Source organism: Trichomycterus rosablanca, chromosome 19, assembly GCF_030014385.1.
Source record: "Trichomycterus rosablanca isolate fTriRos1 chromosome 19, fTriRos1.hap1, whole genome shotgun sequence".
Lineage (NCBI taxonomy): Eukaryota > Metazoa > Chordata > Actinopteri > Siluriformes > Trichomycteridae > Trichomycterus > Trichomycterus rosablanca.
Window position 1 is genome coordinate 367,944 of NC_086006.1, and position 22,196 is coordinate 390,139.

At 42.3% G+C, this 22,196-nt stretch overlaps 1 protein-coding gene across 1 annotated transcript in view; it reads left to right on the forward strand.

The window, feature by feature from the left end:
• Positions 1-8,707: 8,707 nt before the first annotated feature.
• The window catches only part of ephb4b (eph receptor B4b), a 40,863-nt gene continuing 27,374 nt past the window's right edge, over positions 8,708-22,196 (forward strand). The window contains exons 1-3 of the mRNA XM_063015420.1: positions 8,708-9,097; positions 20,291-20,361; positions 20,443-20,730. Of these exons, the coding sequence (XP_062871490.1) occupies positions 9,019-9,097; positions 20,291-20,361; positions 20,443-20,730 (438 nt within the window). The 5' untranslated portion in view covers positions 8,708-9,018. The remainder of the gene's footprint in view (positions 9,098-20,290; positions 20,362-20,442; positions 20,731-22,196) is intronic.

The following is a 22,196-nucleotide window of genomic DNA, read 5'->3' on the forward strand; positions in this document are numbered from 1 at the left end:
TAAAAATAAATGAGATGCATTAGAAACCCGGAGAAGGACCACAGTCATGGTCTGAAACCTCCACATCCTCTCTGTAGATCATGAACGAACTGCCAGATAGTGCCACACCTACACCGTGTCCAGCAGCACCGTCCGATCATTCCAAAGTCGTGTATAGACTGTTCAGCGTCTTCATTCATTCTCACTGCTTTGTCCTGATCAGGGTCCCAGTGGGTCCAGTGTCAACAGAGCACCAGTCTACCACAGATGTGTAGAAAAAAATTATCTGACCACAAATCCTGACAAAAATAAAAATTGTAATAAAATCTTGGAGTGAAATCGCTCATCTGTGAATACCCTCCCTGGGTAGTCCATCACTGACTGTGATTTTATTACTGTGCAACACAAACAACATAAAAAATAAAACCACTAGCGCACTAGCGCTGGAGTTCTGGACTCTCTGAGTCTAAATCTCAGCTCCGCTATTGGTCGGCTGGTCGCCACCTAGTGCCTGCAGCACACAAAATCATCCGCTAGTCTGCCGGGTGGGAAAAGACGGGACTAAAAAGTGGGCGGGGTCTTTGGTGCTGTTTAAGGACCCTGGTCAGTAGTCCGAGGTGCCTGTACAGAAGTGGAGGAACGTGGAGATCAGCGTGTGACTCTCCGTGTGTGAGACCGACCTCACCGAAGTACGGGGGGATACGAATGGCACGTGTCGGAGGGAGGGCGTGTCAGGAGAATATACCCTCCTCATACACCATCAGGGTCTCCAGCAGAGAAAGAGGAACTGGGTACGCCTAAACTGGGAGAAAAGAGAGAGAATGCAGCTGGTGTGTGTGTGTGTTTTGGGTGAGTATGAGGGTAGCGTCAGTATCACCGACCGTTCTGTAAATGTTTATAAGATCATGTTTAATAAACACTCCACACAGACCAGATTAACTACACTTATCTCACTGTGTGTGTGTGAGAGTGTGTGTGTGTGTGTGTGTGTGTGTGTGTGTGTGTGTGTGTGTGTGTGTGTGTGTGTGTGTGAGAGAGAGAGAGAGAGAGAGAGAGAGAGAGAGAGAGAGAGAGAGAGAGAGAGAGAGAGAGACCAGACAGGCGCCAGGCCAGGCTGGCACCACAGAGTGTTCGTTCTGCCAAACGTGATTCTGGAACGGAGCAGCGTGGTTCTGATCTGATTGTAAACTTTCTGTTTCATCCAATCAGATTCGTTATTCTGTTCCATTCATGCACCAATCAGAGGAGAGCTTACTTAACGACCACGCCGACCACGACTTCATCCCGAGGCTCCATCACAATGTCCGTGAATCGCTGGAACACCGGCTGAGCTCTTTGAAAAGGAGATAAAGAACGCTGGCATGTGCGTCGGTGGAAAAATCAAGCCGGTCCGAGCTGAAAATAAAGACAGAGCGGAACCCGGAGCACCACCATGATCCTGGTGGGCACGGTACCCGCCCTCCTGCCAAGCTGAACACTTTATAAACTGTTGGATCACACCAGCTTACATCAAGGCTTATTTTATACCGGTCCATCCCATCATCACCCGTGGACGATCAGAAGAAGTGTGTTCCAGGCTCACGTTCCCCCGTCCCAACATTTTTTGGATGTGTTACAGGCCTCAGCCCAGGACTGAGGGAATATTTACACGGAGGTGAAACTTGAACTCTTTTGTGTGTGTTTAATAATAAAGGAAGCGTAAACGTTCCCACATCAGCGTGTTTATCAGCCCTGGATCTGCCGTCCCGTCTTTTTTCGGAATCGGGTTTGTAATCCACACAGATATTTAAACCAGCGTCCTAATGACTCAGTGAAACTCAACACACCCAACGGTTTGCATATAAACAAAGCCACACACACACACACACACACACACACACACACACACACACACTCACACACACACACACACACACACACACACACTCACACACACACTCACACACACACACACACACTCACAGACACACACACACACACACACACACACACACACACACACACACACACACTCACACACACACACACACTCACACACACACACACAGACACACACACACACACACACACACACACTCACACACACACACACACACACACACACACACACACTCACACACACTCACACACACACACACACACACACTCACACACACACAGACACACACACACACACTCACACACACACACACACTCACACACACACACACACACTCACACACACACAGACACACACACACACACACACACACTCACACACACACACACACTCACACACACACAGACACACACACACACACACACACTCACACACACACACACACACACACACACACTCACACACACACTCACACACACTCACACACACACACACTCACACACACACACACACACACACACACACACACACTCACACACACACACACACACACACACACACTCACACTACATCGCTGAAAGTATCTGGACGTCTGACCGTGAGCTTGTCGGACGTCCTGTCTCGTCTTTTCATCTAGAACAGGAGACGCTCTACTGAGAAGCTTCTCACGAGACTCTGAAGTGTGTCTGTGGGGATTTGTGCCCTGATGTTGTTAAAAAAAAGCCTGTAGATGTTCTGGTTCATCCCAGAGCTGTTGAGTGGAGCTGAGGTTACATTTACATTTTCAGCATTTAGCAGACACCTTTATCCAAAGCGACTTACATTATAGTTACAGTGTACAGTGTGAGCAATTGAGGGTTAAGGGCCTTGCTCAAGGGTCCAGCAGCAGCAACCTGGCAGTGGTGGGGCTTGAACCAGCGACCTTCTGGTTACTAGTCCAGTACCTTAACCACTAGGCTACGGCTTGCCCCTCTGTTAGGACACTGGAGCTTCTTTACAGGAGAGGTCCTTCCCTAAATATATAGCTGTATATCATAAACACACTCACACACACACATTTCATAATTATTGTTATGATGGGGACTGTGTGTGTGTGTGAGTGTGTGTGTGTGTGTGTGTGTGTGTGTTAATCATGGTGTGTGAGGCCGTGTGCTCGTCGTTCATAATTATTCAAACCCGAGTGTGAGTCAGCAGCCGTCTGGACTCCATCCTCCTGTAACCATCCGAACACTCGTCACCTCCCGATAATCCCACAGATTCATCATTTATTATAGTAATCATCATTAACTTTTACTTCTGTACGTCTCCATGGAAACCAGAAAGAGATTTATATACGTTATAAACATAAACACAAGACCTGCTTTATCATCTACTCTCATTTACTACTACTAATAAAAATAATAAAAATTAATTATAATAAATAATCAGTATAATAATAATAATAACAAAGCAACAACAATAATAATACCTAAAAATACAATAATAATTAAAATAATAATCATTATAATAATAATATTAATAGTCATAATAATAATAATAATAATAATAATGATAGTAATAATAATCATAATATAGTAATATTAATAGTAATAATAATAATACTATTGATAATAATAATATTAATAATAATAAAAATAATAATATTGATAATAATAATAATAATATTAATAGTAATAATAACAATAACTAGTAAATATAAATACTGTACATTGTAATACTGTAATAAAAAATAATTAATATAATATTTATATTAATATTTATATTATAATTAATAATAATTAATATAATAACAACAAAATAACAACAAATAATAACTATAAATACAATAATGATTATAATACATACAAATACACTGTAATAACTGTAATGACAATAATAACTATCATGATAATAAAATGTTGTTTTATGTAACATTTATACTTGAATGTTCTGATATTTGAACCCTTTATAGCTTAACATCACTTAATCACTGAATAATTAAATATGAGGTTCATTAGCACGTGTTCTATCAGATGAACTTTATTATATTATAATGAATCAGTGATCTGAATAATCGGTGGAACTCGAGGTTGAAATCCCGCTGTTCTGATCTGAAATCTGATCTGTGTGTGTCGTCAGTATGTACAAACTTCCTGTTAAACACGGTGTGTGTGTGTGTGTGTGTGCAGAATGTGACCTTCACCTGATGGATGGAGATCCCGGTGCAGGTGTGTGTGCTCAGGTGAGGGTGTGACCGACACGGACGGTCATTAACGTCAGAGAGGAGTGGACGCGTCCCTCACACCCCTGATCCACACCACCACTACTCCACAGTCTACACCTGAACCACCGGGGACCCGTACAGGGCCACTCTGGACCGGGTGGTAGGAGTCACTGTCCATCCTGCCAATGCCCACCCCCCATGTTTGGTTTGGTCTGTCCAAGCACCAACATTTTGTGGACAGTGAAGTAACTGTTACAGTGACCCTAATAAAACTGGACAAAAGGTCAAACATTATTTTGGGGAGTATAAGCGGTACAGGCTCAACATTCCTAACAGGGGTTCCAGTTTGGGATGATGGGAATCCAGTTAGATGTCAGAAACCCAGAGTTGTGATGTAAGTTTAAGGGAGGTGTGTGTGTGTGTGTGTGTGTGTGTGTGTGTGTGTGTGTGTTCTACGCGGTTTTTGGGGAGGTGTGTATTCAGTTCTCAGGTTTTTGGGGAGGTGTGTGTTGAGTTCTCAGGTGTGTGTGTGTGTCCTCATGTTTTGGGGAGGGGTGGATGATGGGGTTGTTAATGTTCAGCTCCCGTCTCTCACAGCTTCCTGTGGAGGTTAATGGGTTTTAACACTCTGGCTATAAGTGTGTGTGTGTGTGTGTGTGTGTGTGTGTGTGTGTGAGAGAGAGAGAGAGAGAGAGAGAGAGAGAGAGAGAGAGAGAGAGAGAGTGTGAACAAAAGCAGCGACGGCGCTGAAACCCACAATCACCCGAAATGACAGGTGAGCAGATTCACACCTCAGAGCTTCAGTTCTTTATCACACCGAGTCGAGAGGAGGAACGTCCAGGGGGTTCTGATTCATCCCACATACTTCTACTTCCTCTCACCAGAACACTCTCACAAACACATTCTCACGAGTACATAAACTCACATAAACACTCGCACACAAAATACTCTCACAAAAACATTCTCAGAAGAGCGCTCTCACATAACACTCACACAAAAAAACTCTTACATAAATACTTTTACAAAAAACACTCACAAAGATACTCTCACATTCTCACAAACACATTCTCACAAAACACTCACATAAACACTTTCACAAAAACACTCACACAAAAGCACTCACATAAACCCTCTCACAAAAACCATTCTCAGAAAAGCGCTCTCACATAACACAAAAATACTCTCACATTCTCACACAAATACAAAAACACTAATCAAAACTTGATTTCCTTTGTAAATGTAATAAAGTATAAATATTAAATCTGTGTTAATATTAAAGGTTCCTCATGACCGGGTCTGATTTTAATCGTTTTGTTTATCACAAACAAATAAATCCGAAATCTAAAAGTTCCTGATGAACCCGGACCGGCTCCTTTTACTCCACCTCAGAGTGAAGAAACTGTTTCTGGGATCAGATGAAGTTCTGATGATAAATAACAGAATGTTTATAGCAAAGAAAAAAATGAAAATGTAAGAAATGGAAACGATGCAGCGAGACGTGAATGAGAAACAGATGAGAAGATGAAGAGAGAAGCAGAACAATCCAGAGGAGGAACGAAAACACTGAAATTACAGATACAACACTGAAGATCTCCAGGAGACCAGGAGTGGACGGCGGGTTTGGTTGGCATGTTTGGTTGGTGTGTTCAGATGGCGTGTCTGGACTCCGTGTTTGGACGATGGCGTGTTCAGACACACGTGTGGACAGATCAGATCATTATTGGACCCTCGAGTGTCCGAGTGAATCTTATCTGAGTGATTAACGACTCCGTGTGAGTGTTTGTGAGGAAACCAGCACTGACGGAATGAAGGATCTGCCGCCCTCACCTGCCCCCCCAGGGGTACAAACACCAACACCAGGGGCGAACGGAGGACGGGGAGGAGTCGCCACGGAGTACCAATTCATCACAGCAGAGAGACACAGAGAGACAGAGACGAGAACCAGAGACAGACGTCACAGGATGATCCAAAATATAGAAAAAAATCAAATAAAAGAATCAGATTATAAACCTTTTATTTTATTTTATTTTATTTTATTTTATTTTATTTTATTTTATTTTATTTTATTTTATTTTTACTGTTTATGTTCCAGAATCCACGGACTTACTCCATCACACCTTCAGGCCTTCAGTTCACTCATACACAGTTTATATATAAACACATATAATAAAAATAAGATATTATTTTATTTTATGGGGTTTTTTTTTTGGTGAAAATGCACTTAAACCTGTAAATAACACCTCAGATACCTTTGTACTAAAATAAAATCGCCATAAAGCTTCTGCTAAGTACAAAGATCATTTTTATTTTCTTTTTTAATACAATTTGCTAATAATAATTTCTATTTTATTTATGTAATATAATAATAATTTCTATTTTATTTAAATAAAACCCTGTAATAAACCATCACAAAAAATCATCCGGATATTCAGCAGCACCGTCCAGTCATCAGAATATAAACGGTCTGATCCTGAAATCAGATTCCACATTCCAAACTCACCAACATCCTAGTCAAGACCTCGTCATGAGGAACCTTTACAGAAACCTTTTTTATTAGCAGGAATTATCAGATCTGAAATTTAATATTTATATTTAGGATATATATTTATATTTATATTTAAGGAAATCAAGTTTTGATTCATTTCATAATTATAGCTCAGTGGTTATGGTACTTAATTAGTTATTCGAAGGTTGCCAGTTCAAGCCCCATAACTGCAAGTGGCCACTGTTGGGCCCCTGAGCCTGAAGGCCCTTAATCCTCAACTGCTCAAATTGTATTCGGTTATAATTGTAAGTTGCTTTGGATAAAAGTCTCTCCTAAATATTAAAAATGTAAAGAGTTTTTTTCTCTGTATGAGAATATATAGATAAATAATATAAATAATATATATATATATATATATATAGAGAGAGAGAGAGAGAGAGAGAGAGAGAGACTGATACTGGTATTGATACTGGTATTGATACTGGTACTGATGGTTCTCAGAATAAACACACCCCGTCTGCTGTGTGTGAGTGGATGGTTCAGGTCGCCCCCCGATACTCAACATCACATCATTCATTCCTTATCCTGGTCAGGGTCACAGAGGCTCTGATTTATTGGGTGAAGAGCAGGAAACATCCCGGACAGGTCACCAGTTCATCACACACACACACACACACACACACACACACACACACACACACACACACACACACACACATATTTAGGATATTTTTGTGGCTTTATTTGGCCTAACTGGACACAAAAGGGACCCGGCCACTCGATAGGGGAATCAAACCCAGGACCTTTAGTTTCAGATTGTTTTTTACTGTTTTACTTTCTTTATTTTGCTTTTTTATCTTTTACTTTTACACTACAGTGTGTATTAAATATAAACACACATCTTATCTAAAAGTTTTCACACCCCTGGGTAAACTCCAGGTTTGTTTAGCTTCTGAGTAAACAATCTTAAACACTTTAACATTAAAGTTCATCTGTATTAAGTTTAACATCACAAATACAGTAAAATATTAAACGTGTCAGAACTTTTGCACCACATGTGTTTTGTGTTTTTATTGATTTATTTTGTATTTAATTTGTAAACAAACATAATAATAATATTTCTTTATTACAGTGTGTAACAGTTTGTTTATTATGCAGGACGCCTTCACTTACTCTCACTTAAATTTGGGGTGGAATATCAGGGGTGCACAAACTTTTGCATACACACACATGTACAGACACACCCCCCAGTGTCAGGAAAAGTACATTATAATACTGTATGTTTCTGAGAGTGTAGTATATAGCAGTTAATCCACCTTCTGCATTTTGGATGGTAGAAAGTGTACTGTCTAAGCAATTGCCAGGTTGCTGCTGTTGGGCCCTTGAGCAAGGCCCTTAACCCCCAATTGCTTAGACTGTATACTGTAACTGTACTGTACGTTACTTTGGATAAAAGCGTCTGCTAAATACAGAGAATGTAAACATAAAGAAAGAAAGCCAGAGAACCTAAAGCTAACCCATGCTGACCTGGAGAGAACATACCAATGTCCCTACAAGCAGTGAGAGTAGGTCCGGAGAAGCCTGATGTTGTGGAGCACTTACACGGCTCATATGCAAACTCATATGTTTGAGTTAATGGGATGAATCAGAACAATGCTGCATGTCAGGCCTTTCTGTCCACGTTTGTTTTGGGCACAAATCCAAACAGATGCATTCCAAATTCCTGTGGGAAGTTTTCCCAGAACTGTGGAGTCTGGACTGTAAACTGATCTGAAAGCTGTGGGGTGGGGTGGGGGGGTTCTCTGTATTTACACGCGTGGGTTTGAGGGGGTTTGCCGGGTGTCCACATACTTTTGGCTGGTAAAAGAATTCGGCTGAAAACGTTTCGAGCGAAACTTTCGGTCTCTTTCATCTTTATTCATGCAGAATCCAGCCAATCAGAGCACAGTGGGCGTGTCCCTGTGGTGGAGTGGGCGTGGTTTGGGAGACGGTGTCGGGGACCTGGAGCGCAGAAACCTTTTGTGCGTCTGGAGCTCCGAGAGTCCTAAAGTTCTGCAGCTCCACACGTTTATATCAGTCCGTTCAGCCCAGCGTGTGCAGGCCTGGAGGCCGCAGTGTGTCCGGAGCCGTGTAGAAGATCCAGTTTGTTGGATAAGGGGTGTTTTTGCAGGAGGAACATCAGGCTGCTGCTGCGTGACTCTCCCGAACCAAAGAAGGAAAAAACAAGAGAGGAGAAGCTGCAGACTGGGACCTGGAACTGGGAATCATCAGAACACCTCAGTACCAGTGTCAGAAGTTTGAGGACGCGGGTTGTTCAGGTTGTTTTTGGTGGTTTTGTGGATGTAGGAGCTTGGTTGGTTGGTGTCGGAGATCTTCTGCTCGGCTGAGTGAAACTTCTTGATGGTTCCATGAAGCTCAGAGCCTCTCGGTGTGAAGCGGATTGATCGTTTGGAGATTAGAAGAGCTGAGGAGATGGAGTGGTGCCGCACGCTGTGTGTTGCGCTTTTCTTGGTTTGGTCCGGACTCCGGAGCCCGTGTACTGCTGAGGAGGGTAAGAAGTGCTGCTGTCCACTTTATTCTGGGGAGTTTGGGAGGGGAAAAAAGTTTCCTTCGAGGTCTGATGGACCGATTCTTGGAGTTTTTAGATGCTAAATGACACCAGTTTTAACAGAAAGGCGAAACGTTGCTGGTTTTGTTGTTTATTAAACTTTTAATACGTTACATTTTAACAAACCACGTGATGCTTTTCACCAACAATAAATAGACTTTAAACTTTAGGAAAAAATAAAGTCACAAAGCTGGTGGCTTTTATTACGGCTCAGTTTGTGCACTTGGAGGTGAAATTTTAAATAGAAATCAAACATTTTTATTATTTTAAGGTTACTTTAACTTTGTAATTATAAAAATAAAAAACCCAAAAATTAAATCTGTGCTGATTTTCTAGATTCTGTTTCTCCTGCTGCTGCTGCATGTGGGATAATAAAAAGCTTAGTAAAATAATAATAATCATCTATAATAAATAAATGTTAATGTTTTTGTTGCTCGGTTGATTATTTACAGCTAAATTTTAAACCCCGTCCCGTCTGTAGGAATCTGAATTCTGTGTCAGGAGGATCTGTACTAGATAGAGCTTTATATAAATAATAATATAATAATAAAAATCACAATCACAATTATCACAATAATAATAAGAAAACATTCTCAGGATTTTAGTGTTTAGTTTATTTTATTTTCCCTAAAGAGGAACTAGTTTAGTTTTACAGCCTGGAATAAAAGTTATAACATTTAACAACGTCCACAAAATCACAGCACAGCTCAGATACATCAAATATAACAACAATATAAATACATCATATATAACAACAATATATATAAAATACATCAAATATAACACCAGTATATATAAAATACATCAAATATAACACCAGTATATATAAAATACACCACAGTTATAATAATCCTACAGTCTCGGGTGTGAAGGATTCTCTCTTCTAAAGAAAATCCACCTCCAGGAGGGAGAAGCTGATCTGGATGATCCTGATCAAGCTCTCAGTGCCTGAACAATACATTTATTATTGAAATTAGTTTAAACAGCTTTTATTCTGTTAGATCCACCTTAACAGATGGTTCTTATTCCGGACCTTTAGGTTCCTGAACCAAAAGATTATAAAACAATTCTAACAGATACAAACAAGAAAAGATTTATAATGTTTTTATTCACACTGATCATGTTTTATTATAGTTTCATTTATCTGCTAATTTAGACGAAATATAAAAAGCACAACTTGATAAAAGTGTAGATTAAGCAACATTTAAAATAATAATAATAATATATAGATAGATAGATATGCTGTACACACAAACACACACACTGTCAAAAACAGGCGTTTGTACTTTTGCTCATATTTTTGGGCAAATGTTGATTAATGATAAAAATTCTTTCACATGAATGTCGTCTGTAACTTGAATCTTAATCTTGAATCTTAAAATCAGATAATCGATGTTGAATTTGGTCCTAAATAAAGATTTTATCATTCACACTTAATATGAAAATAATATATAATGTAAAAAATAATCAATTCATGAGGTATCGTAGCTACACACTTCAGGTGTGGTGGGTTATATAATTATATAATTATAATATAATATAATACTATTACAATACTGACTTTGTTTAATCAGTTTAATTCTGAATTCAACAGTAAAAGAGTTCATCAGCATTTACTAGTAATGAGCAAAACTACAGACGTCCATTTATTTCTGACTCGCGCTGTTATATGTCATATATACGTCTTCACACGTGTTCAGTACAGTTACATTTTCTGGAAGTCGGGGTCAGAGCGCAGGGTCGTCTTTGAGCTGAGAGAGCCTAACGGTGTCTGTGTGAGCCGGGATTCAAACCCACAACCTTTTGATTCATAGCCCAAAGCTCTGCGTACTAAGCTCCAGTCCTAATATACAGAGAGGGTCAGAAAACAACACATTAACGTTTACGTTTACATTTACAGAATTGAGTGGACGATTTTATCCAAACTGACTTACAGTACTGTGACAGTATACTGTCTAAGGAATTGAGGGTTAAGGGCCTTGCTCAAGGGCCCAACAGTAGCAACCTGGCAGTGGTGGAGCTTGAACCAGCTTGAATGGACATGAAGGGATGATTATACGTCACCCTTTAACATCATCATCATCATCCTACACACTGCTGCTATAATTCTATTTAGCCTCCATCAATTTTACCTGTAACTATTAAAGTGTGTCCACATTATTTTGACACCCCTCCCCCCTGGTTTTTAACTGGACCTGGTTGTATTTGATGAGACTTTATTTCTGCTTCTTTTCTCCTGGTAATGATTTCATTCTTTGCTCATGAATCACATCGGGGTTTGATGCTGCTCGTGTTTACAATAACTCGGACTTTTTGGACCGGGTGGTTCTGGGGTTGCGGCTCACACAGAAGTACGAGCACTGAAAGGGGAATCGTGTATATAATCAGAAAAAGTGATTTCGGCTATAAAAACACACGCGAGCGACGTGCTGTCCGTATATTTATGCACGTGTGAGGACGTCAGGATTTAATAAAATATTCAAATCAGAAACACTCATGTAAATCTAAATACATTAACACACGGGACAGTGGGAGTCTAGTGGGCATCAATCAGAAGATTTTGGGTTCAAATCCAGGCTCTGCCATGCAGCCACTGTTGGGCCCTTGAGTAAGGCCCTTAACCGTGTCCTCTTCTATAGTGCCATATGATTCTTTTGATGCAAGTGTTAATGATTGACACCCTAAAGAAGCTCCCAAATTATGTTTAGAACTGTAGGGTTTCACTCTAAAAAAACATTAAGGTGGGAACCGAGAACCTAAAAGAGAAGAACCGTGGTTCTAAATCAGTCCCCCCCCCCCCAAAGCCCGATGTGCCCACATGACGCCCTGATCTCACATGTTTTATTTAACATCTTGTTTGTTTGTGCGTCTCCGTCCTCTGAAGCGTTTTACAGACTGCACACCTGTATGAAACAGCTGTATTCAGGCGCGCACCCTGTGCCGCCCGGGGGCAGCGGGTCGAGAACATCTGCTCTGATGTTCTGATGGTATTTCGGACTCGTCCTCCCCCCGCCGCCCCCCTCGGAGCCTTCGTTCAGACGCTGAGATCCCCGGCGGTTGTTTCCTCCAGACCTCACCGTCACACTCCGGCTCTCGGGTTGTTTTTGGGCTCCGTCTCATTCCACATTCCGCCGGAGCAGAGGTTCCAGGTTGTTGGTTTCTGTCTGGCGTGCCTCTGGAGCTGAGGGGGGCGAGCTGAGGGGGGCGTGCGGCGCTCTTTCAGGTCCGTCCAAAATAATCCAGCGCTCGGGTCGTGGTGCTGATGACCGGACCGCGGGGGGTGACGGGGTAACCGTGTGTGGAGCGGCGGTTTGGGGAATGTTTGAGTTTCTTGTGCTGCTGATGTTGGAGGAGAAGTGAAGAGAAGACCTGGCTCACGGTCCTAGTGCGATTCATCCCAAAAGTGTTGGAGCTCTTTTATACACAAACCATGTCCTTAGAGAGAGAGGGGACTTCCCTAAACTGTTGCCACAATGTTAAAGTCATATCAACATACTCCTGACCGTCCCTCGGGACCCCGCTTTGACCCGTGGCGTGTCCGGCCGTGACGGCGGTTCCAGTCCCCCCCGCCCCCGTGTTTATCGAACCTCCCTGCAGGAACCGGAGCAGCGGCGGCTCTTTCTGATTCCTCCAAAACAAATGCCGCTGGATTTACGCTCCGTCTGATGAGACGTCTGTGATGCGGACAGACGCCGCGTCCGGCCAACAGATTCCTCCCGCCGAGACTCCCCAAACCAAACCCCCATCCACCATGATCCGCCACGGCTGCTGCTGGTCATGTGACGCCTCTTCTTCACCGGTCAGGACGAGGATTTAACTCCAGAACAGAAATAAATATTACATATCATTAAGATCTCATATAAATATTTACTGTCAGTATCTTTAGGGTCAGACATTGTACGGTGTCCATGGAGCCGACAGGGTAAAGGGCCTTGCTCAAGGGCCCAACAGTGGATTTCAACCCATGATCTGATTGATGCCTGAAGCTCCACCCACTAGGCTACCGCTGAACATAATATATATATATATATATATATATATATATATGCATTTATTACTTTATTATACATGATTATTATATACAAATAAATATTATAAATGTTATTAAAGTAATACAGGTTTCTAAGTATATATGTTATACAGAATTTTTTATACACACATTTATACTTATATATTTATCAGTGTTATATAGAATTTTAGGTATGTATATAGTATAAAATGTTATACAATTTTAATTATCATTAAATATTACACTATATATATAGACAGGTTTTTCTCTCCCGAGTTTCGTTTCTGTACTTGGTGTTTTGACGTGGATCACTTGGATTATTCAGGGTCTCTGAACATTTAGCCACAGTCACAGATCCATCAGTGAAGGACATCAGGTGCTTTTTTTGAGTGTTTCTGTCTGGAGCTGGGTCCAGGTCCTCAGTAGGTTCTCAGAATGTTTTAGTAGGTCCTCAGAAGGTTCTCAAAAGGTTCTCAGTTTGTCTTCAGTAGGTCCTCAGTTGGTCTTCAGTAGATCCTCAGTAGGTTGGTAGAAGATTATCAGTAGGTTCTCAGAAGGTTGGTAGAAGGTTGGTAGATGTTTTAGTTCGGTTGGTGTGTGGACTGGATCTCTGGACCTCTAAAGCTCTGAAGCGGGTGCTGGTGTTGGTTTATAATTTGGTATCAGACGGGGTGAGAAGTTCACAGATTTGATTAAACGGAGAAACGATCCTGAAACGTCCCGACAGGAAATTCTTGGAGGCCCAGAAGCTTCAGCGAGACGTTCGTGATGTATTAGTGTGAGTTCTGCTGAGGGGACAATGAGCTGTTGTGTTCCTGCTCGTGTTATTAACACGCTGCTCAGTTTAGCTTCAGTTCGGCCGGTTATAAACGACCATGAGAGACGCGGCGCTAAAAATGATCATTATATTACGTTTTACTCACTGATTACTGTGTTATTACCTCACAATGATCACCTCGGGCTTTAACCCAACACACCTTCAGTCCTGATGAATACACTTCTAACACTGGAGTGGAAACGGCAGCGGGGAGGAAACACCCCCCCCCCCCCAAACATCAGCACCACCCCCCGGGGTATAACCAGGACCTGCTGGAGGGGTTCAATCTCCCGGACTGGACTGTGAACACCGGGAGATTCCACCGGAGGAGCCGGGATTCCTGTGTTTGCCCTGTTGCCATCACGACCCCGAGCTGATGATGATTGGCAACTTGGCATTAGTGGGGTTTGAACCAGCAACCTTCCGATCACTGCATATCTCTCTTAAACCGAACATTTTAAGATTAGATTGAGGATCCTTTATTGATCCACATGGGGGAAATTCAAGTGTTACAGCAGCTCCAGGACAGAGTAAATAGAGCAGAATAAAATAATTAAATACATAAATAAAATAAAAATAAAATAATATAAATAAATTAAATAAAATACATAAATAAAAAAAAAATAAATAAATAAAAAAAAAAAAAAAAAAAAAAAATAAGTAAATACAATATATTGACTATGTAACTATTATTGTAAAAAAAATACAATTAAATAATAAAATTAAAAAAATATATAAAAGAGTAGAAATAATCAGAGATAGTTCAGATTTAAATTTTTTCTATTTTAATTTTAAAATGCAGTTTTTTCAATTGATTTTGACTTTCATTTGATGTCAGACAGGATGAACCTGAGATATTTCATCTTTTATCTGCTCAACTTCATTTCATTTATTAATAAACATCCATTCATGCATTTCAGACCTGAAATACGTTCCAAAGAAAGTTGGGACGGGGGCAATTTGGGCAAATAACAAGAAAAACTAAAATAATAATAATAATGATGATGATGATGTGACTTCAGACCGGTGATTTCAGCAGGTTCATCCTGCCTGCAGGTAAATAAAAATGAAAGGAAACGTAAAAAACTGCATTTATTTTAGTTTGTTGTACCGTCCCAACACTTTCTGATTCAGGGTTTGTGTGTTATTGTGAGTCAGATCAGTCTGAGCTCAGTGTAAAATAATCGGTTGTAAAGTGATAGTTCTCCTGCTGATCGTTGTGTTTTGGTGTGGGTGTGGAACCCTGGTGAAGCAGAACGGTTCTCCTGCGTGGAATATTAAACCCTGAACCCTGAACTTACGGTTCCATGTTTACATTTGTGAGCAGGAACTAAAAGGTCAAAAAAAGATTAAATTCAGGACCAAACTGAGCTGCACACACACACACACACACACGGGACACCGGACATCCGGACACGGGACAGGGTCGCAGTGTAAGCACTATGTGTGTGTGTGTGTGTGTGTGTGTGTGTTTGAATAATTAAAGTACGCCTTGGTTAAAATCCTTTATGTTTTTTTTTCTCGTCTGGAATCCAGACCCTGGTGTTTCGGTTTAGCCGCGGAAGCCCCCGGTCCTGCTTCAGACGGGTTCCGAGCGCCCCGCCCGTGAGCCGAGTCTCCGGTCCGGCTGAAGCTGATCTCAGTCTGAGAGAATCCGTGATTCAAACAGACGTTTATGATGTTAAACACGACGCACAAATTTAACATCCAACAAAAGAACAAAAGTACAAAAGTGAATCCAGACTTGTGAGAACTTCAAAGGCTTTTAAACCGCTGTGTGTGTGTGTGTGTGTGTGTGTGTGTGTGTGTGTGTGGATCTAGCGTCCTGTTCACACACTGATGCTACTCTGTTAACAACAGATAAAATGTCCTCACAAGACAGAATTTTGTCTCAAACGTTCCGTCCTCACAGCACTAGTACATGCTCATCAGAAGTTCTTTGGTTCTTAAAAAGCTTTTTGGTGCTGATTAGAACGTCAGAGCATCTAAGAACATCAGAAGGTTTTAAGTTCTAGATCAGACACACGATCAGGTGGTGAACCGAGCCAACATCAAAACTCCCAAAATCTGTTTTAATAACCGAGATAATCAGCGAAGGCAAAAACTTTTACACACAGCAGTTTTTGCTGCAGTGTGTGTGTGTGTGTGTGTGTGTGTGTGTGTGTGTGTGTGTGTGTGTGTGTGATTCGTCCGTCGTGAAAATCAGTACCATGTGACCGAATGAAAACAAAAGCTGACACACTGGGTGAGAGACGGATATGCGGGGTGGACACTCATTAACTCCTGTCCTAATAAATATGGTACCAATAACACGGTCTCACACACACACACACACACACACACACACACACACTCAAGTGAGGTGCCTACACTGTAAGGCAGTTTGGGGGATTAATGATTTCCGTAATTATTGGGACTCATGCGTCTTGGCCAGTCAGATTCGTTCCCTCGTGTCTGATTTTGTCGTGTCCGTATATTTATGGCAGGTTTATATGGACTACGTGGAACAGCGGTCACTTCTCCAAGGTCATGAACAAAATCAAACTGGTACCTTATGCTTTAGTGAAACTCAGTCAGACAGATCTCACCCTCTCATCCTCTCAGTCATGCACCCTGCAGTCCGCTCTGGACTCGGGCGTGGTCCATCCTGCACGAGGAAGAGAAATGATTTGGTTTTCAAATCTCAGGATGATGGGTGGAGCCCCAGTCAGGCTGATGGAGCTCACTGTGCTCTCAGATCTTCATCTCCACCATGAGGGTCTGAACCTGCTCATCTGAGGGTTCAGAGCTTCAGCAACACCATCACCACACCACTGCTGCTGTAGGACCCCTGAGCAGGAACCTGTTCTATCAGCGTGTTAGTGTGTGCGTGTAAATATACAGTGGGGCCAAAAAGTATTTAGTCAGCCACGGATTGTGCAGGTTCTCCTACTTAGAAAGATGAGAGAGGTCTGTAATTTTCATCATAGCTACACTTCAACTATGAGAGACAAAATGAGAAAAAAAAATCCAGGAAATCACATTGTAGGATTTTTAAAGAATTTATTTGTAAATTATTGTGGAAAATAAGTATTTGGTCAATAACAAAAGTTCAACTCAATACTTTGTAACATGACCTTTGTTGGCAATGACAGAGGTGAATCGTTTCCTGTAAGTCTTCACCAGGTTTGCACACACTGTAGCTGCTATTTTGGCCCATTCCTCCATGCAGATCTCCTCTAGAGCAGTGATGTTTTGGGGCTGTCGCTGGGCAACACGGACTCCACAAATTTTCTATGGGGTTGAGGTCTGGAGACTGGCTAGGCCACTCCAGGACCTTGAAATGCTTTTTACGGAGCCACTCCTTCGTTGCCCGAGCGGTGTGTTTGGGATCATTGTCATGCTAGAAGTGATGTTTCCACCCCCATGCTTCACAGTAGGTATGATGTTCTTGGGTTCTTCTTCTTCCTCCAAACACGACGAGTTGAGTTTTTACCAAAAAGTTCCATTTTGGTTTCATCTGACCACATGATATTCTCCCAATCCTCTTCTGGATCATCCATATGCTCTCTGGCAAACTTCAGACGGGCCTGGACATGTACTGGCTTAAGCAGGGGGACACGCCTGGCACTGCAGGATTTGAGTCCCTCTCGGCGTAGTGTGTTACTGATGGTAGCCTTTGTTACTTTGGTCCCAGCTCTCTGCAGGTCATTCATCAGGTCCCTCCGTGTAGTTCTGGGATTTTTGCTCACCATTCTCATGATCATTTTGACCCCACGGGATGAGATCTTGACCCCAAGGGAGATTATCAATGGTCTTGTATGTCTTCCATTTTCTTACAATTGCTCCCACAGTTGATTTATTCACACCAACCTGCTTGCCTATTGTAGATTCACTCTTCCCAGCCTGGTGCAGGTCTACAATTTTCTTCCTGGTGTCCTTCGACAGCTCTTTGGTCTTGGCCATGGTTGAGTTTGGAGTCTGACTGTTTGAGGCTGTGGACAGGTGTCTTTTATACAGATAACGAGGTCAAACAGGTGCCATTAATACAGGTAACGAGTGGAGGACAGAAGAGCTTCTTAAAGAAGAAGTTACAGGTCTGTGAGAGCCAGAAATCTTGCTTGTTTGTTATTGACCAAATACTTATTTTCCACCATAATTTACAAATAAATTCTTTTAAAATGCTACAATGTGATTTCCTGGATTTGTTTTTCTCATTTTGTCTCTCATAGTTGAAGTGTAGCTATGATGAAAATTACAGACCTCTCTCATCTTTCTAAGTAGGAGAACCTGCACAATCAGTGGCTGACTAAATACTTTTTCACCCCACTGTATATGTGTGTGTGTGTGTGTGTGTGTGTTAATGTGTGTTTGTGTATATATTAGTGTGTGTGTATTAATGTGTGTGTATTAGTGTTAGTGTGTGTGTGTGTGTGTGTGTGTGTGTTAGTGTATATGAGTGTGTTAGTGTGTGTGTATTAGTGTGTGTGTGTCAGTGTGTGTTTTAGTGTTAGTATCAGTGTGTGTGTATCAGTGTGTGTATCAGTGTGTGTGTGTATCAGTGTGGGTTTTAGTGTTAGTATCAGTGTGTGTATCAGTGTGTGTGTATCAGTGTGTGTGTATCATTGTGTGTGTGTGTCAGTGTGTGTTTTAGTGTTAGTATCAGTGTGTGTCAGTGTGTGTGTGTGTGTGTATCAGTGTGTGTATCAGTGTGTGTGTATCAGTGTGTGTGTGTCAGTGTGTGTGTGTGTATCAGTGTGTGTTTTAGTGTTAGTATCAGTGTGTGTGTGTGTGTATCAGTGTGTGTGTGTGTGTGTGTGTGTGTATCAGTGTGTGTGTGTAGCTGAGATTCTCTGTTCTAATTTAATCCTCTCACTCTCACTCATTATGTGGCCAAAAGTATGTGGACGCCCTCTAAGAATTTAATCCTACAGATCACCACCGGGATGCATCGGAACTTTGATTGTAAGTCAGATGATTTTGAGTGAGTGGGCACAAATTCCCACAGACACCCTGCGGCTCATTTGCAGAGGTGCTGCTGGTGTGTTAGTTCTGTCTGTCAGGATGCTGGCGTGCTCTCTAACGGACGGGATGATACCGAGCGGTACACCCGCCAGAGCCACGCCCGGGCCACGCCCTCGTGAGGTGAGCGCTGTGGTGTTCAGTTGGAGGTTTTGGTGGAGTCGGGCTGAATCACGGTGTGTGTTCTGTGAGGAAATCTCCTGTGTGTGTTTTTACTTTAAACCGACGTGAGGCGCTTTGTGTTGTGTGTGTTTTTCTCCAAGCGGGCAATCCCATAATTCCCTTCACCAGACTAAACTTAATGCAGGTGTGTGTGTGTGTGTGTGTGTGTTTATGTGTGTGTTTATGTGGGTGCTTCGTGACTGATGCTTGAGAGCTCTGGGACCGATGAGTTATGAAGATCACATTCAGATAAAAACAGTGTGTGTGTGTGTGTGTGTGTGTGTGAGAGAGACCATGCTTCTGGTGAGGAAGGTCATGTGCCCGAATCTCGGCTGGAATTCGTGTCCCGTCACGCTCTGTCAGATCCCCATTTCCTCTGGAACACACACACACACACACACACACACACACACACACACACACACAACAATTAACACACACACACACACACACACGCGCACTTGATGCCTCCCGTCCTCTGTAATTAACCAGACCGATGATTAGAGCTGTGTGCGTGTAAGTGTGTGTTTGTGTGTGTAGGTTAGTGTGTGTGTGTGAGAGAGAGAGAGTGTGTGTGTAGGTTAGTGTGTGTGTGTGAGAGAGAGAGTGTGTGTGTGTGTGTATCTACGAATCTAAACTGTAATTTTGCTGTTCTGCTTCATGGCCGCTCGGGAATGACCAGGAACACGGCCAGCGCTCACTATATCTATATCTGTGTGTGTGTGTGTGTGTGTGTGTGTGTGTGTGTGTATGAGAGCGATAGAGTATATCTCTGTGTTAATCACTATGTGTGTGTGTGTGTGAGTGTGTGTATGTGCACCTGTGAGTGTACATCATTGTGTGTGAGTGTGTGTATCAGTGTGTGTGAGTGTGTATCTGTGTATTTGAGTGTGTGTGTACATCAGCATGTGTGTGTGTGTGTGTGTGTGTGTGTTAATGTCAGGATTGTTCTACACACACACACACGATGCAGCACATGACCAAAAGTATGTGCCCTTACCCAGTTCAGCTCCACTCACTGACCTCAACCCCACCCTACAGCTGTAGGACCGTGGCCAGTACTGTTTTGTCTGGGTGAGCACAGATCCCCACAGACACACTCCAGAGTCTGATGTTTCTAACAGAGGTTGTGTTTGATGTTTTGTAGAGGTGGTGATGAACACCAAGTCTGAAACGTCTGATCTCAGATGGACCATCCACCCCAGCGCTAACCCTGAGGTACGTACACACACCCACACACACACTCACACACACCATGCACCAGCGTATATAACGCCGTGTCTCTGTGACCCCCCACAGTGGGACGAGCTGAGCGGGCTGGACGATGACGGGAACAGCGTCAGGACGTTTCAGATCTGCCCGGACGACGGCTCGGCGTCTCATTGGCTGAGGACGCGTCTGATCCCGGCGGGCGGAGCCTCTCAGCTCTACGTGGAGATCCGCTTCACGGTGCTGGAGTGCGGCTCACTGCACACGTACACACACACACACACCTGCAAAGAGACCTTCAACGTCTTCTACTACCAGAGCGACGAGGACATGGCCAGCGCATCACTTCCTGTGTGGGCGGAGAGTTCGTATACCAAGGTACACACACACACCTGTACACACCTACACACACATCTATATATATACACACCTATATATACACCGACACACACCTATATATATACACACCTATATATACACCGACACACACCTATATATATACACACCTATATATACACACACACACATCTATATATATATACACCTATATATACACACACACATCTATATATATACACACCTATATATACACCGACACACACCTACAGTGCTCAGCATAAATGAGTACACCCCCTTTGAAAAGTAAGATTTTAATCAATATCTCACTGAACACAGGAACAATTTTCTAAATTTTGACAAGACTGAGTTTCATAGAACATTTCTTTAACCCATAACATAAAAGTAAGGTTAAAAATATAACTTAGATTACAAAATATTCAGTTTTACTCAAATGAGTTGATGCAAAAATGAATACACCCCACATCAAAAAGTACTACATCTAGTATTTTATATGACCACTATGATTTTTATGGACAGCATTAAGTCTTCTAATCATGGAATGAACAAGTTGGCGACAAATTGCAACGTCTATCTTTTTCAATTCTTCAAGAACGACCTCTTTTAGAGCCTGGATGCTGGATGGAGAGTGATGCTCAACCTGTGTCTTCAGAATTCCCCGTAGGTGTTCGATTGGGTTCAGATCAGGAGACATACTGATTCACTTACACCCTGTTCTTCTTCAGAAATGCAACAGTGGCCTTAGATGTGTGTTTTGGATCATTGTCATGTTGGAAAAGTGCATGACAACCAAGGGCATGAAGTGATGGTAGCATCTTGTCCTTCAATATAGAGCAGCACATCTGTGAATTCATGATACCATCGATGAAATGCAGCTCCCCAACACCAGCAGCACTCATGCAGCCCCACATAAGGACACTGCCACCACCATGTTTCACTGTAGGCACCATGCATTCTTCTTTGTACTCCTCACCTTTGCGACGCCATACAGTTTGGAAGCCATCAGTTCCAAAAACATTTATCTTGGTCTCATCACTCCAGAGTATAGAGTCCCAGTAGTCTTCATCTTTTTCAGCATGGGCCCTGGCAAATTCTAGGCGGGCTTTTTTGTGCATGGGCTTCAGGAGAGGCTTCCTTCGTGGATGATACCCATGCATGCCATTCTTCTGCAGTGTACGCTGTACTGTGTCACGGGAAAAAGTCACCCCAGTTTGGCTTTTTACCTCTTTAGCTAACTGCAGTGAACTTGCATGCCGATTTTCTTCAACACTTCTCATCAGAAGACGCTCCTGTTTGGGTGTTAACATCCGTGGATGGCCTGGACGTCTCTGTAAGATGGTTGCAGTTCCATCTTTGTTAAATTTTTGTATCACTTTTGCTACAGTATTCTGACTGATCAGTAAAGCTTTGCCGATCTTCTTGTAGCCTTCACCTTTCTTGTGTAAAGAAACAATTTTCTTTCTCAGGTCTTGTGACATTTCTCTTCC